At 38.6% G+C, this 17,190-nt stretch overlaps 1 protein-coding gene and 1 long non-coding RNA gene across 2 annotated transcripts in view; one reads left to right on the forward strand and one right to left on the reverse strand.

Moving 5' to 3' along the window:
- Positions 1-17,190, reverse strand: part of LOC124220724 (uncharacterized) — a 330,320-nt gene that overhangs the window by 153,431 nt on the left and 159,699 nt on the right. The window lies entirely within an intron of this gene.
- Positions 1-17,190, forward strand: part of Vps8 (vacuolar protein sorting 8) — a 170,417-nt gene that overhangs the window by 147,531 nt on the left and 5,696 nt on the right. The window contains exons 11-14 of the mRNA XM_046629809.2: positions 3,926-4,093; positions 4,812-4,959; positions 7,480-7,720; positions 7,979-8,192. Coding sequence (XP_046485765.1) covers positions 3,926-4,093; positions 4,812-4,959; positions 7,480-7,720; positions 7,979-8,192 — 771 coding nt within the window. The remainder of the gene's footprint in view (positions 1-3,925; positions 4,094-4,811; positions 4,960-7,479; positions 7,721-7,978; positions 8,193-17,190) is intronic.

Raw genomic sequence — 17,190 nt, forward strand, 5'->3', positions numbered from 1 at the left:
AATGGCTGTTAGAGGACCTCCACTTGGTCTGCCCACGTCATGGTCTCTCGTAGCATTTGTACAGTACATCTGGTGGTTTGGTAGATATACGGGAGTGATTTTTTGAGAGCACCAGGTTTCACAAACTGCAATTACTTCGTGGCTTATAATAAGTGGGCATAGAGCAAGATTAGACATTCCATGAGCGTTCCAGAAGGTAATTCTTATCGTCTTATTGCTCTTACCGGTATAATTTAATTTTTTGCGGGGGAAAAGTAATCTCCATAGCCATGCTGCTATTGCGATGACTCATTATGTTGGTATTTTTATCATGGGCGACGAGCTTGTTGTCGGTACAGCTCCATCTGTAAGCTGTGCCGTCTACCGTTAGGGTATTCTGTCTTCTCGTTACTTTTTTACCTTCTTTTCCGAGTTGTTTTTTTGCATTTCTGAGCTGCCAATCTTCCTGAGACTCTTTAGCTGTGCGATCAGGTTCAATGAAGACTTTTGAACCGGCCAGTTTGTCTTTTTCATTTCTCATCACCGTGGCTTCTTTATCGTAACTTCTCAAGTCCACAATGACACGTTTGGCGAAAATTTTAATCAAGTCAGAATTGGACTAAACATTGAATTTTGCTTTTAAAAAGTTTTGTACAAAGAAGGCTTGGTTCGTTTCCGGTAGCTTAAGACCTGCGATTGAGATATTATTTCTCTTGCGCTCCTTCTCAAGATACTCCAGTTTCTGGGCCATTTTTTCAAGCTTTTTATTCATCAGAGCTTCGTTGTCCATTGGAAGCACCTTGGTCCGGGCCTCCAATATAGATGCCAGTTCCTGAAGACGATCGAACTGTGAATTTTTAACCGAGTCAGACTCCAGAGCAGAGATACTAGCATCATAACTATTTCTGGACTGTTGAAACACCTCTTTTAGCTTGTGTAACTTATCAGAAATTCCAGCGCAGGCGTCTGTGAAGGCCACAGAGTTTTGTTCAATCTTCTCGGTAAGTTCTTTGTGTTTGAGGTCTTGCTCTGCTCTAAGAGCTTGAATTTCCTCCAGGATCCTGTCCATGCCAGCGTCTTCTTCTTCCCCGGTGAGCACTATTTGAGGGGTTGTACAAACACTTGACAGGATCTTAGCCGGTCTAGCTTCTGACTCGTTTTCATGTGAGTCTTCCGGCTCACACTTTCTTTTGGACTCAATAAAGTTAAGAATGGAAGGACAGGAAGATGACCTAGTAGAAAACAGGCACTCGATGTTTGGTGGACGCCCTCGTCTAGTTGGTTCGTTTGGATTTCGCGGGGTGGTAGTAGCAGATATCTTCAACTTTGGCGGCTTGATTAGTGGTTCTGGGGGTTCTTGGTTGCCCTCAGAGATGTCGCTACTTGGCATTAGGCGAGCAAATCAGGTTTGTCACCATGCGGGATAATACTCTAACCTAGAATATTTTTAGCTAGATAAAAATTAAGCAATTACTTTTAAATACCATTTGTAACGCTAAAGTTTATATCTTTAGCGCTTCTCGTTGTTCAAACACACCAAATGGTCCTTCAGTACACTCAGTATTATAGCTTATGGTTAGTTTTACTTGTATAAAAGACGAGCACTTTCTAGGTACGTCCGCACACCATCGCAGACCCGGCAGCATTGTGCTCTGACGAGACGAATTTCTTAACACATCCAAATACAGGTACACGAAAACAAATTCGAACTTACAGGTGATGAGAGAAATCCAAGACAACAGAGTCAGGACGGCTAGGTGGTCTAGTGGAGTAAGGCTCCGGCTAAGCAGCTCTAGATGCCAGGTTCGATTCCTAGCTCCATCGTGAATTTTTCGAAATCACCAAAATTTCCGAATTTACATTCTATAGCATTTTTCTTCTCGCAAATATTGATATGTGTATTTTCATATCATTGACAGACGGCCTTGTCCTTCTTACGTGGCTTTTCATCAAAAGTTAGAATATAAAATGTAAACATGTCACCTACACACTAATATTCTATAATTGTGCTCTGAAGAGACGAATTTCTTAACACTTACTAATAATATACGCCGTTAGTTACAAAATTGAACTCACAGCTTATTCCACTCTTTTTGTAACATTTTATTACGGATATGAAAAAAGTACGACAAAAGCTTTAATTTGAAGAAACGTTTATTGCGATTCATTGAAAAACAACGGAATTAGAGGCTGTCAAAGTTGACGGCCTGTTGTTCGACACTTTAAGCGAGTAGCGAAAAAAAATTGATGAACATTGGAATACAGAGTACTTTCATTGTACAAAATATTAAGTGTTTGGGAAAAAAGTAAGTGAGTGAAAAAAATTTTCAAAAGTCGTTATTGAAATAAATATTAACTTCATTATTATGTATTTAAAACGATGCGGTTAGTGATTTTTTGCCAATAACTTCTGATTTAATTAATATGTTTCAACTCGCGACGTCTAGTTTTGTGGGCCTTTCAAACACGAAAAAAAAGTATTGAACTTTTATTTTGTAGAATCGAGAGGAAAAAACATATACGCGAAAACCGTTAACATCATCGTTTTGATCGATTTTGAAACAATGTTCTCACGCGATTTCAGAGGGTGGGATGCTATATGTCCATGTACACCATTTTTACTACCCATGTCAAAAAAATTAGCTTGCCCCAAGAAAATAATGCACATGTCCCTGGATTAATTAGAAATTACAATAATTTCGTAAATAAAAGATGTACTCACTATCAGCTGGGCGTACGGCCGAGCGTGCCTTGGTTGGAAATTTGAACCTCTTCGGTCCGTTTGTTTATCTAATATGGGAAGAAAAAGGGTGAGTTTACTCACTTGGTAAAGGTAGGGGTACTTCATCACCCGAAGAAATATTGAACCTGAGTTTTCCCAAGAGCTTGCGGAAAATTTTGTCCAAATTAGATTTCCATCTTCCATCTTCCATCATTTCGAGATACTCATCTCCTCTGATTGTTCACTGCTATTCAACGCTGTTTTATTCACTTTTATGTTTATTTCACGAGTTTCCAATTTCTTGTATACCAAGTGTTTTGTTGAATTCCTTGAATAATCTTTCCGAGCAACGAATTGAAAGTGCACGCGCTGCTTGAATTTTCGTTACGTTTTTTTAGCATTTTCTGTTGTTCATTTATACTGCTGAGTGAGGGTGGCTTCCGCGAATTTAATATTTTTGTTACAATTCGATATAATAATATTTACTTTTAATTTAATGCCTCAATTTGCAATTTCAGCACTTTATGCGATTATCTAATCTGATCTAAACGATTGGATCACCAGTGCCCTACAGTATCAACGATATTAATTCACCGATGACTGGTCCTTATTCCTATCACATTACGTACAGTGATCATTTTTCGTATAGTTTCAGTGACTAGTCAGGATTTTCTATCTCACACCAAAATGCTACAACTTTTGCGCTTATAGCAGATTAGTGACGAATTTGTCAGTTTAAATAGCAGAATACATATTTGAAGAAAGTATAATTAAATTCTATGTAAATTAAACTGGTGAATAGTAATTTTGAAAACGGTACTTTGCATTGTAAAGACTATTACGAAATAATAGAAATAGATTGCTTAAATTTCTTTTTTAGTGTTCTTCGTTTTAATCAAACGAATGATGATTAATAATTTAACACGTTCACCTTATAATGAAAATATTGACTCAAAATGCCTTTATTTGAGTAGAGAAACACATGTTAGACGGAGATGTTTTGCGCTTTTCTCACAATGTGAGAATAATTGTAGAAAATAAAAAACAGAAATCGATTTATCAGAAAATTTTACCCCTCTTTCATATACTTGACAATTATTTAAAATGCAGTATATCTTGAGAAAATCGTAAAACACAATTTTTTTTTTTTTGTATTTTGTCCTATTGAAAACACAGAATCTTATGAGTACGCTATAATACATATAGCTTGTCATATACTTCCAGGTTGTTCAACATCTCTGTGGACCACACGGTTGTCGGTTGAACGAAGTTCTGAAAATAGTCCAGGATATAAACCATACAGAAGCTATAGCTCTTATGTTAGAAAAATTAGGCAATTATCAAGAAGCATTCGATTTACTACTAGCGGATCTTCAAAGTCTGTTTGAAATGGTAATCAGATTTTTTTCTCTTTAATAACTTGTATCGTAACTTTTATCTCACAATTATTTTACAATATGTCGAAATTTTTGCAAATTTCGAATGTTAAACATGGTTTGTGGATGATTGATTGTGACTGAAAGAGAAAAGAAAGTAAAAGAATAGGACGAGGCTTGTTAGTCAGGACGAACGAGAAGCATCGAAGAATACAAGGGATTGAAAAAACACGGACAGCGGCTGGAAATAGAATGAAAGCGAGAGATGGAAAGAGTATAAGGGCGCTTGGAGAATAGGAAAGAGTGAGTGTATAAAGGAGTAGAGAATAAAGAAATAAGAGCAGCCACATCTGTCATTACTTACCAGCTCTTCCCACATACCGTGACTTTTCATGTATAGTAAACGGTAGGGATACCAACTCAATACTCGCGCGGCCTAGTGGGATAGCGCAAGCTAATCACGCCGTTGAACGAGAGCGGCAGAACGACTGAGACATACCCCAGTATCCTCCGCCTCCTACGCCAACTTAAATTGAATGAACACGAATTTACTTAAAAATTAATGCATCAATTATTCCAAATTTCGATGTGATATGACAACGAAAGGACCAAAATCGACATTTCTTTGAATTAGATCACTTTGTATATTATATTGTAGTATAATTCATTCTCGTATGCTGTTTGAAAATTATTTACATTGCATATACTATACCTTACCTTACCTTATGTTTTAGCACTGCGGTGGGGATATCAAGAGTAACAAGGCTATTCAAGCAACTTCAGAATTAGCAGCACTATGCAGACGAGCTGCTGGCCATCTGGACTGGATGCCGCTGGTAGAAACAGTGTTACATCCATATACAGAAAACAATATCCAAAAAGGTATGATTAATACTGTGATTTATGCGAGTATGTGCGCTCGGAGTAGGGTATGTACGCTGCGTATGTATGTATGGCGTGCGTCCCGCGCAGGATTGTGGCGCGTGAGTGTAACAGCAGTGTACCTGAATCGGCTGTATACGTATGGACTAGGCTATACACTGAACCATGATTATTGTTAATTTAGTGTCTCGTCAATACACTTATTAAATCATACTGCTGCGGGTGACGAATTATCTAAACCCACATGTAATCCTAATACTATAAAAATGCTCTGGTGTTGGTAGTTCATTTGGCACGGGCGCGGTGACAAATGTCCACGAAATTGAATGTAATTATAAACAAAAGAAAGAAATTAATAAAATAAATAGCAACACGAGAAAATGCTGAATACTTCAAATAAAGTATTTGTGTTGGGTGCCAAGCACTAAGTGCCAATGAGATTGAGTTAACCCGGCAAATACAATATCACTGGAAATTAAAATTGATGAAGACAAGTAGCTTAGCAGGGCGATATGCTCAGCCGTCAGTGTTTGGTGTAGGGGAACGTGGGGGTGGGAAATGAAAAACTTACACAAGGAGCCGCTGAAAGCCGCGGGAAAAGTGGGGATAGACAAATAAAATACAACAAGGCTTAACTCTAATTGGCCACACTTCGGTAGAATCGCATAACGATCATATAGAATGAAATTCTCCCTAGCTCGAACAAACCTGATATAATGCTTCCACAATGAGTACTAAAGATTACAAAAAAAAGATTTAGGTATTATTTAAGTATCGAAAAAAAAGCTCTCTCATTTTTCCTAACCAAAATTGATTGTTTACGTCATAGAGTTTAAATATAAGGAAAACGACCGTAATGTATAAGAAACGGCTGATGTAGCAAGATCTTTCTACACTAGAGGCCCTGGAGTTGCTAATATCAGGTTTTTTACGTTTAAGAAGGGGATAATGGAGAAATGTTGGGAAAAGTGGGAAAATGGAGGAATGCCGGGAAAAGTGGGAAAACTAATAATAACAAACGAACGCCATTAACACGATATTAACGTCACCAGAGTTACCTTAGTGGACATGATGAGAAAATGATCTGTCTCCTTTTTTCTGGCCGCAAATAAAGCCAAAACGCCTATGTCGATCGTTCTCCTTATATCTAGGCTCCATGGTTTAAATGTTGTATAACATCGGCAAAGTTAATGTACTAAGGGACTCTACGAGGAGATTGAAAAATGTTTGTGCTGATATTCACCCCAAGTTACCAGTTAGGGTTAAATTAAATGAAATTACAGTAACGTAATTACATGGCAGATTATTATAATGAAATCCAGACAAAATAAATGAGAAAACTAAAATAATACAGACACTGTTTATATCGCCAATGTTAAAATTAAGATTCACACGACTAACGTCGTGAGAATTCAAATAATGCAATAAAACAAAAACTCAAAAGTTTCTAGAATATCACAAAGCTGGATAAACGAGACTTAGATCATTACTTCAATTATAAAACAGAATAATACAATTACGCAAGATGGTGCTACCAGATGGACGCGATACGAATACATCGACGAATGGCACGATACACGCGTACTTCAAATTGTGGCAGAGTTAGTTTTCTAGGGGGATTTAAATCCCGAAAGAAACACAGATTGATTGGTTTCAAGACCGGGATTGACCTGGAGCACCGTTTTTTCTCATTTTTCGCAAATTGCAGTACCGAATGAGAGATACTGTTTCCACAAGTATCAGTCCTACAATTGAACAGTTCTACAAGTTCGTTTCTATGAGTGCTTCGGTTTGCTTCGAAAGGTTCATTTCAACCAGTGGCGATCCTATAAGTTCTTTTCTACAAGTGACGATCAAATAATTTTAATTATATTAAATTAAAATGTACGAAATTGATAATTAAGTGTATGAGAAACAAACTTGTAGGATCGCCACTTGTAGGAACGAACTTGAAAAATCAGCACTTGTAGAAACGAACTTATAGGACCGCCACTTGTAGAAACGAACTTGTAGGACCGCAGTTTATAGATACGAATCTTTCGGAGTGAATCGAGAGAAACAGACTTATAGGATCGCCACTTGCAGAAATAACTTTTTAGAACTGTTAATTTGTAGAAACGATATCCTCTTCAGAACACTGTCAAGTTACTTGGTTGCTAAAGAATTGAAATCTTATGTGCAAGCAGATTCGTAGCTAGAATCAAGTAGTGCGTGGGATTCTTCTAGCACGAAAGCGTGTAAATTAATATTGCGTAATCGGTGCCTTCATTGTATAACTTCACCTTCTTGCTTAGGCACATGTGTAGATAGTGTGAGATATTGTTTATACGATCATCAGTGACGACAAAACCAAATACTCACCATAGTAGATTTAGTTCGGTACTTATAATTTTGCATATAAAGGTGACGGTAAGGGGCATAAGCAGACCCAATACAACCATGTATTTGTTTCTATCCCTACCCGAGTTTTGAAAATGTAATTTACGTATTATTCATTGTTTTATTAATATATTTTTCCAGGTGAATCGCTACAAGGCAAGTTGCTTCGAATCGTGCTAGAGTCATTGAGCGGCACCACAACCCTGTCCACAGTATTAGAACAAATTTTAAAACATCCTCTAGCTACTGGTGGGACAATTGGTGATATAAGAGAATTATTAACTGGAGTTTTGACGCACTCTTGTTACGATCAAACACTAGTCGAAGCAAGTGCAAGATTAGTAAGCATGGAACTGCATGAAGCTCTTAAAAAATCTCTCAGGTAAGACAAAAACCGTTATTTCTGACAATTCGCATTCCAAAGATATACAAACATTTAGTAAACTATACGCGTAAGGAATAATCCAACTAAATTCGTCAGTAAAGTCGGGAGGACTACGGTTCACTTTCTTTATTTCAGTACTATACAAAACAAATTATTGTTAAATTAAAAACGGCTTGTTTGGCATCGTACACTAATTGGGGTATCTATTAAATACTAACTAAACTTCATAATTCTAAAATCTCTGTCTATATCCAGGGATGCAGGCAAAGCGTTTCAAAATGTGTGCTTATATTGCCCAGTGTGTCGGCGAGGACTTTCACAATGCACAGATTATGCAGTAGTGTTTAGATGTGGGCATGGATACCATATATCTTGCATAGGAGATTCTAAAGTATGCTACCAGTGCTTGCGGACTAAGGGCTGGGCACCAACAGTGACCAATTCACTTCCAACAACTAAAAGACCACCGGTGAGTCCTTGGATGCGATCCTTATGATGTACAATTGACATACTCGTACATATGTCTCCTCCTAGAAAAGATCGTGTCACATGGAATTTCTAAATATCATTGGCTTGAAGCTACTATTCCGCAGATTTGATTCCTTGAATTTGTTTCAGTTTGATACATTGAATATCGACTTCGATGAACGAAATAAGTATCATTACTGTTTCGTAAAACCGAATGAGTGTATAAAGTAGCATGGGAACATTTCATTTCTACTAGTATCAATGCACGCTTTTGGGTTTTAATTTTTTTCTTTTACTGAATTATAAAACAACTATACGAACGTGCATCATATTAAAATGGTTAAGCGGATAGAGTTACCCTTTATTCAATTGAAAGTAATGATAATACATGCTTATTCAGTTTGACCATAAGAACTATGATTAAAGACGATGAGGTGTGCTCCTCTGACAGGTGCATTTTCATCCTATTCTGCGCAGACCATATTTGGCGGTTAACCCCACTGAACTCTAATATAACTGGAAGGTTCGCTGCAATGGTAAGGGATAGGACTGACTTTCAGCCGAGTGAGAGGTATCAAATAAGACCACTCTCTCACTCGCTCCATGTACAGTATTCTAAAAAGTTTGTCCCCTTATTTTTACACACTTCATACACATTCTATTTGAATCTCTTCACAAATTCTTGCATTATCTTATGTTTGGTAAAAATTTACCGTTTTTTTTTTTCATATGATATTGCTTTATTGGATTGAGATTTTCTGATAGTTAAATTAAGAAAAATGAAAGTAAGGACCGGTTTGTTTCAAAATACTTACAGACTACCTCAAGTCGAAATACTTGCACAAAGAATGAGACATTACTATCAGGTATAAAAAATTAATTACATTTAGTCACACAGCAACCTCGCACCATTTCTTAACATAATAATTTTTCAAACATAACAATAAAATAAAATCCCCTGTTATTGACAATCACATATTAGAGTTCAGTGTGGTTTAGTCGGACCAGGATATCGCGGTGAGATAACATTTTTGCTTCGACGGTGCAACGCATGCGCAGCACATAATAGAAAGAGACAGGCTGCTACATTTGAGTACATTTGAGCTATCTCTCTCGGCTGACGCCCCACCACCGCAGCAAGCATTCCAATTATATTAGAGTTCAGTGGTTAGCCCAACGGAGGCCATTTTCAAAATATACAACGGTATACATATACCATGTGGAGATGTCTACACTTTGAAATGTGCGCTAAATGAAGTTGAATGTGATTGCTTGAAAATCCAAGACGGCCTTCATTGGGCATGGAATGCGATTGGTTCTTAGAGATGGCTGCGTAAGAACACACCTAACCTTTTTGTAACATGATAAGAACTGTGTAAATAAAATTTGAACATGCATTGTTACACGATTATGTAAGGCATGTGAGAAACATTCAAAGTCAAAGAAAAGCATACGCACGTATAACGCTCGTTCTACGTCAAACTGGACGTTTTTTGATAAAAATTATAATTAAGGATTCCGTTTTTTTTTACATTTGCTGACACATTTTACACATAAAAAAATGGAAAACGTGTTTTGCGAAAAATACTTGCGATTTTTTTTAAGAAGATATGCACGGTTGAAAATTGCATGAAATCACAAAAAATATCGTGCGAACATTCAAACTACTATATCGTTGAATCCATTAGTTGTACAATAAAATCCAATAAATCGATTTTTAAGATCTTGAGTCATTCTATGTAGTGGTATATTTCAAATTTGCGTTTGACGTAATTAAATTATTATTCATTTTTTTTATAAATCCCTTAGCATTTTTCATTATCATCTCACCAACTTGAAATGTTTGAAAAAATATCATCGTGTTCCCACTTTAATTCTAAAAAAACAGTGATAATTTGAAAATGGAACTCAAACGGATTCTATTTAAAAAAAATTCTTTAAAAGGTCTCGTCGACAATATTAAATACTTTATGATAAGATTGTGAACATAGAAGTTCACTCAACAGTTGTTGTTTATTATTCGCGATGATTATATGATGTAAGAAGTAGCGTCGATTGTTGATTATTATTATTAAATGATGATATGGTAAGGTAATGTAGTTTGTTGTAAAAACTTAATACTACCCGGTTCTATTTAATCGGAGCAAAATTCGGATTTAATTGGAAATGGAAGATATCACACTGTCTTTTCGCGAAGAGATAAGAATTAGCATAGAACAGGAAAATGTGAAATTAGGGTCATAGCGAGCCTTTTTCAATTCACAGAATAAACTAAAGTGCTCGGTGTTAACGAATTTCCACCAGACTTAAGCTGGTCAGAATTGAGATTTGCAAACTCTACTGTGCTCGGAAGGGCAAATACGGGTTGTAATCCACGCACGTTGCGACTTGACGGATGAAATTTCGTTTTTTCTGGAAAACTATTTTTTTTCATAACCATAACACATTTTTTCAACTTCTTCCACCATTACGTAACTTTCATCGAGAAATGTCTCATATTTGAAAAAACCAGATTGGCATCATTCGGGGTACTTTGAGATTGACAAATATTGTCAAAAAAATATTTAAAAAATTTGAAATTGAAAAATTTTTCGAAAAAAAAATTCGGATAATATAATTAGAAATAATGGCTCAGGAATTTTCAATCCCAATTTTGACAGGGATTAACCCCTGAACAGATTTCTCACGAATTCCGGAATACCCCGTATAGTCTAGTAACTGTGTCAAGTAAACATAATGTTCATGCTAATTGCATTTTATTTTATTTTATTATATTATGTCTTATTTGATTTCGAATAAACTGTACGGAAGTGATCCTTTCTTCACAATAATAACAATATTGCGATAAAAAACAAAAAATTATATCGCTACTATCGTACGAATAACAATTATGAATAAAATAATTGATTATGATCACGTAGTACTTTGAATAAATTTTGTTTTCCTTTATATCTGAAAGATTATTCATAAGCTTCAATGTAATTTCACAATGTGTGAGCGATATGCGTCATCCGCGTTATACACTCATGAGGTGAAAGTACACGTCGCGGGTTAATCCGCACGTGTGCTGGCGTATACGCCATCACTGTACGGATATTTTGCTATCTGAGAAGATACGGCTTCTTGGGCCTGACGATCCAAGAGCTCGCGGTTACAACTTTGTGTATCAATGCACGTGTTAATTAGCCAATCAGGTATAAGATTGACCTGGAGCTGGACTTCTGGGTCAGCTCTTTCTGCTGGAGCGTGACCTGGGTAATCCAGTGGTTTTCAGTCTCGTCATTTATATGATTAAAACATTGACAAAAGATATCATAATGTAACTTTCACACATACATCCATACTGTATACTAATTACTCTATTCTAATTTGGTGCTTCTGGTGTACGTGGTTTGCCCTAATTATTGATGGAAAATGAAATATATGTAAAGACAAGGTATTTCTCATCTTGTCTTAGAACCGAATTTGCCACTCACTCCAAGCGCGGCAAAGATGAGGAGACGGCCACTTACCTGCTCTTTGAGTAGAAACCTACCTAGACGGTGAAGAAAGATAGGTGGTTAGGAACGACCACGTGAATAAGAATTAATCAAGCGAGATTCGAGAAGCGACAAGAAATAAATAATACGTCAGTAGTATAGGGGCACTTTGGTGTGGCACAACAAAATCCCCTCGAACTCCACTTCGGCGCCAGCCCCTCGCCGAGGAGTGACTTTGGAGCGCCTTCCCCTTCCCCCGCCGCCCCTCGCCGAGGAGCAAATGTTGGGACGTCTTTCTCTTTCCCCGCCGCCCCCTCACCAAATAGTGGTTTTTGGGGCGCCATTCCCTTCCCCGGGCGACCACCCCTTCCTCGCAGCCCTTTGCCAAGGAGCGATTTTTCGCCTCGAAACTCCTCAGCTCGTCAGCCCTTCCCCCGCCACCCCCTCGTCAAGTATAAGTGAATATCGGGTACCGCTAACCACGAAGCAGATTCCGGGACTCTACGGGATGGTCTTTTGGCCTGTGTACCCCTGACCATGAGACGATCTCCTTTCCCTTACCCTAGTGCCCTTGGCCATTAGGCAAATTCTCGGACTACCTATCCCTCTGCCCCCGCTACCTCTGTTCACTAAGCGAACTCTGTGACTTGGACTTCGGGAGTGCAGACTCCTCTCCACCCCGACTCTCGTTCTTTCTCCATCCCTGTTCTTTGCGTTGGCTGCTCGTTTCACTGACCTTACCCTGCCGTCAGTATTTATCCTAAGCTTTACGTGCACTTGGAAAATATAGACCTGCACACTCTCTCTTATTGTTAATGTAAGTCTATAGGCATACTTAGATGTACGAGGATGTGGGCGCGTGGGTGAGGAAACAGAACTCAAAGACGGATTGCGTACAAAAATTAAATCTCCTTACAGGTTTATTCAGTTAATGCAGATGCAAAAACATATAGGGTTATTACTAATTGTTTGTTTGTTGTTGGAGTAGGATGTTTTCATTTGTCATGGTTATAGCCCCCCACATGACCACTATAATTATAATAATTACAGTAGTCACCAGTGAAGTCAGTACCTTCCATAGATAAGGCTATTCTTCGGGCACGTACAATGGATCAGCTACAATATCTCCGTTTGCTTGGCGGGGTGTAGCCGTGTTGATCTGAGGCTCTTCACACGAAAAAATTCTCAGAGTAACACATACATTGCCTGCCATTTCCTCCTGATTTATTGCAAGTTGTATGTTGCCCTTGGTCTTCATTGAGAAATAGTGCCCAGGAGGTTATCCCAATACTTAATGTTGGTAGTGACGAATTAGTTTGTTCAAAGACTGGCTAAGGCTTTGTCCTCAGTTTCGATGGCCTGCTTGATTTCAGGAGCGAGGTACGATGGAAATAGCCGCATAATTTGAAGGAGGACAATACTGAGGTAATTCTCGGCAAAGGTAGGACTCACTGTTGACCTGATGTGTTCTAGGGCAACGACGTACTGCATCTGAGCTATTTGCCTAATGCGATAAAGACTCGGTGCCTTATGGAGCATTAGATTCACTTTTGCAGCTATGTATGCGACGTATGTTTTCTTGTACTCGTTTACTGATTGGGCCACACGTTGAAGCCTTCGTAACCGTTCATCGACACACACAAATATAACTTTCAAGTCCGTTAAATGTGGATTTCTACATGACAACGATGGGCTGATACACTTTCTGACGTTTGGCGAGTGACTGAAAGTTCTCATCTTGAGTTCCCGTGTCTGTGCCGTCTGATTCCTTATCTTCTGAATCGGCGACTTCGGCGACAGTAGGTACTTCGAATCTGACGGCTCAATCACGATGTGCCGTTGACAAATTGACGTTGCAGTTACCAAGCTCAATCCGATTAAAATACCATTGGTCATCAGTGTATCCTTCTGTGTCAAGGTATTTGGAGATATTGTCCACCTCATCTGCGTATCTCGACCACGACGAAGGTGTCAGACGCACGCTTCCGGAGAAGTTGTTGACGAGTTTGATTACTGGTTCAAACTGATCGTCGAACCGTAGCCCGAGTCCGATGACTATTTTCTTTGTAAAAGAATTATTTAGACTGTACATTGTCGACAATAGCAGATTCTTCTCAGTCTTTTTCAAAGTCCTCGTAAACGTTTTATAAATTCTATTCGTGTAGCGCATTGGTACAGAAGATTTGGATGTACCCATAGTTCACGTGTGTATTCTTTCGTAGTTGACGCAAGACTGACACGCCCACGCATCTGACATGATTATAAAAGGCGTGATTCCCCCCACCCCACGAAATGCTCTTGATAATGTGACTGAAAAGAGTTGACGGAATTCTAATGTCTTGGATGATGCAGCCGATCCCCACCAGGCTGTATTAAACATGCTCGTTTGTTTATATCGCGATTCTACTTCCGCGATGGGGGTAAATCAGATGCAATTTATCAAGGAGCGGAGTTCACATACATTATAAGTAAACCAGTAACGTGAGGAAGATAGCGAGCATGTGCATTATGTTTTCGGGTGACTAGCTAACACTGAAGTCTTGTATTATATAAAGATATCGCCGCCGCCACTGCCGTATCAAGAATTCCGAACTTAGCAAAACTTATATATATATATTTCAACTTTAATATGTATGTCAAATTTTAATATATATATATACCTGTATGTATTTTACACACCTGAAAAAAGTCGAATGCTTTTTTTTGTATTCTTTTTTTTTTCATAAAATGGTCAATTTTATATTGACGAACGGCTGTAACGCGTTTTTGCATACCCGCGATTTTCTCAAAGATACATTGGTGCTTACGGCGGTGGCAGCGAGCAACAATGTATCTTTCGTGCCAACGTTCCAATAATTGAGCGTTCGGATAAACTAAGTCATCGTTCGGATAACTGAGAGTTCGGATGATCAAGGTTCGGATTATCGAGGTTCTACTGTATTACGTTATTTTCAAAAATAATGCATTCGATCAACGATCTCCGATACGCTGTGGTAAAGGCGGCCAGCCGGGCTTAGGAGGGTTAACGCGGCTCTTGGGCATGGGTGCCCTGTTTTCTCTCGGGAGCTGCTGTTCCGTATGACACATGCGGAATTGCTTCGGCAATTGCGGCAACTTCTGGCGGTCTGCGGGACACGGGCCCTGGTGCACCTCCACAGCACCGGTGCATTGCGTAGTTACGAGTTTCTCAGTGTAGCCGCGGATGTGATTCGGCAGCAGGATGCCACCCGTTTCGCCGTTGTTCGAGCCCTGATGGCGGAGTAAAACGAGTGAACCTGTAAGTTCTTATTTATGTTGTGCGCAGTGTACGTTGTAATTAATGTGGAGTTTCAATTACTGGGTCTTCAGAGTGGGGTAAACAATAAAGAAAATATGCAATATTTCCAACCGTTAGAATTCCGCGCGATGCTAGAGGACTCCGCGGGGAATGAGGCGGCTCTTTGCGAAGTCGGCGACGGCGCCGATGAGATTGCACCGCAAAGAGTAGCGCTGAAAACGCCCGCCAAACAGCGGATTTCTGCCGTTCGTGACGGTAAACCCAGATGATTGTCTGTTCGATACCTTGGAGTACCCGTGCGTGAATACCTTGTGCGTGAGCGATCTTCCAAGAGCTTCAGAAATCTTCTTTCACACGTGTACTGAAGGAGGTAATTGTGTCCGTTAAAGAAATCTGTCTGATGGATATTATTCTATGGCTTATTTGGTTCTTCGCACTTACAATTTTATTTTCCTCTTTCTTTTGTGATACTTCCGACCATCCACCATCTTCATCGCCTTGTCTGCTGCTTCAAACTCCTCCTTTCTCCATTGTCATCGTAAATCCTGGCTGTCCTTTTGACTGTTTGGTGATATATTTAGATTTACTATTATTTGATTGTTATTTCTCATACTCATTACTCACTATCTGAATTTTATTTTGGTTTTGCAAGACATCAAAGTGTCCACTGTCTCCGTCGCCGGTGAAGAGTAGCGAGAATTGTGTTTCATTTTGTGATCCGATCCGGTGTGGATGAATTTGTTCTTCGCGATACACGATTAAACATATCTCAAAAATGTCCGCAGCTGCAGCTAATTCTGCTTCTCCCCCGTATATTCCATTTTTAATCATATGTGATTTGTAATCACCAGGTGACCTAATCACAGCACCGTTTGACTCATTACCTGTAATAAAACCCGCAAATGTAGACCAATTATCCACTATATTTGAAGCGATACTCAGTCTCACCTCTGCGTGTCGATCTTGAGTGCCGTATACACAATACGCCAACGCGCGAAAAAGACAATTCCCGTCGGGAATCATTTTGATAATTTTCGTTTGCATGTTCATTTTTTGCGCGTCAGAAACAGATACCTATAAAGATATTTGTCAAAGACTGTCATAAACAGCCGATGACAGCTGTCAAAGGGTTTGCTAGATGCTTTTTGTTTTGTTTTCGGGATCTCACCCCACCGCCAACTTCATGCGTATACTATTGTTATTATAATATTTTTTATACTATTGTTATTATAGTCTTTTTTTTACTATTGTTATTATAATCTTTTTCTAGCTGTTCATTTGTTTGAAACTTTTTTATTAGATATTTTTTATTAGATAGAGAGACATATAAGCCACAAGCAACTTATGCAAACACACCACTGCCGATTTAAGAATATGAACTGAAAGCTTGCAGCATACAATGATTGCAGTTATTGAACTTGCCGCCCGAACCTCCAGTACGAATTTAAACAGTCGCGAGAGCGGTGGGGACAAGCTATTTTAATTTTTTGACCTCTAATGTTTTTTACGCGCTAGTCAACCAGAAAAACTGATTCATTTATATCATGTCTCGCATGATTGTGAGTAACCTCACAAACTACTGAAATACCGGGCTCCGGAAGATGTCACGATCGTAAAAGAAACTATGCCAGAAACCGTTCGGCAATTTGTGAGAGTGGTTTTTGTTATAAAAGCTACCGAAATTTATTGAAACGAAGAAGCCCCTAAATTGTTGCTTAAAAAGAGCTTTGTAATGTTAAATGAAACGAATTGAAGCAAAACAGTGCGATTGTAATGAGAATTCTGCCGCACGTGTATAAGGATAGTTCACCCCCTAAATGACGTTATTTCAAAAAATGCAAAAACACGTATCCCATACTTGTGTCTGCTGTTTCAAATGCAATTAATTTCATTAAAATCTGAACAATAGTTTTTTATTTATCAAAATTTTTGAACTTTCAACCCTTATAATTTTCGACTATTCAACCCCGTCGTAACCGGCCAGAATGTATTTTTCATTGTTCGTCATAGGAATTATTCTCCAATTGGTTTCATTCAAATATCTCAACTGGAAGTATGTGAAACTATGAAACAACCACTGAAGATATCCAACTTTGGGGGCTGATTTCACCCCTTTGAACCGTTTTTTCTCCGATAAAAAAATACGTGTGGCTTAGATTTAACATGTCCGCAAATTATCGAGTTCGGGGGGGGGGGGACACCTCAGGCGGTTTCCTTGTGAGTGTTCTACAATGCCAGCGATG

Source organism: Neodiprion pinetum, chromosome 1, assembly GCF_021155775.2.
Source record: "Neodiprion pinetum isolate iyNeoPine1 chromosome 1, iyNeoPine1.2, whole genome shotgun sequence".
Classification (NCBI taxonomy): Eukaryota; Metazoa; Arthropoda; class Insecta; order Hymenoptera; family Diprionidae; genus Neodiprion; species Neodiprion pinetum.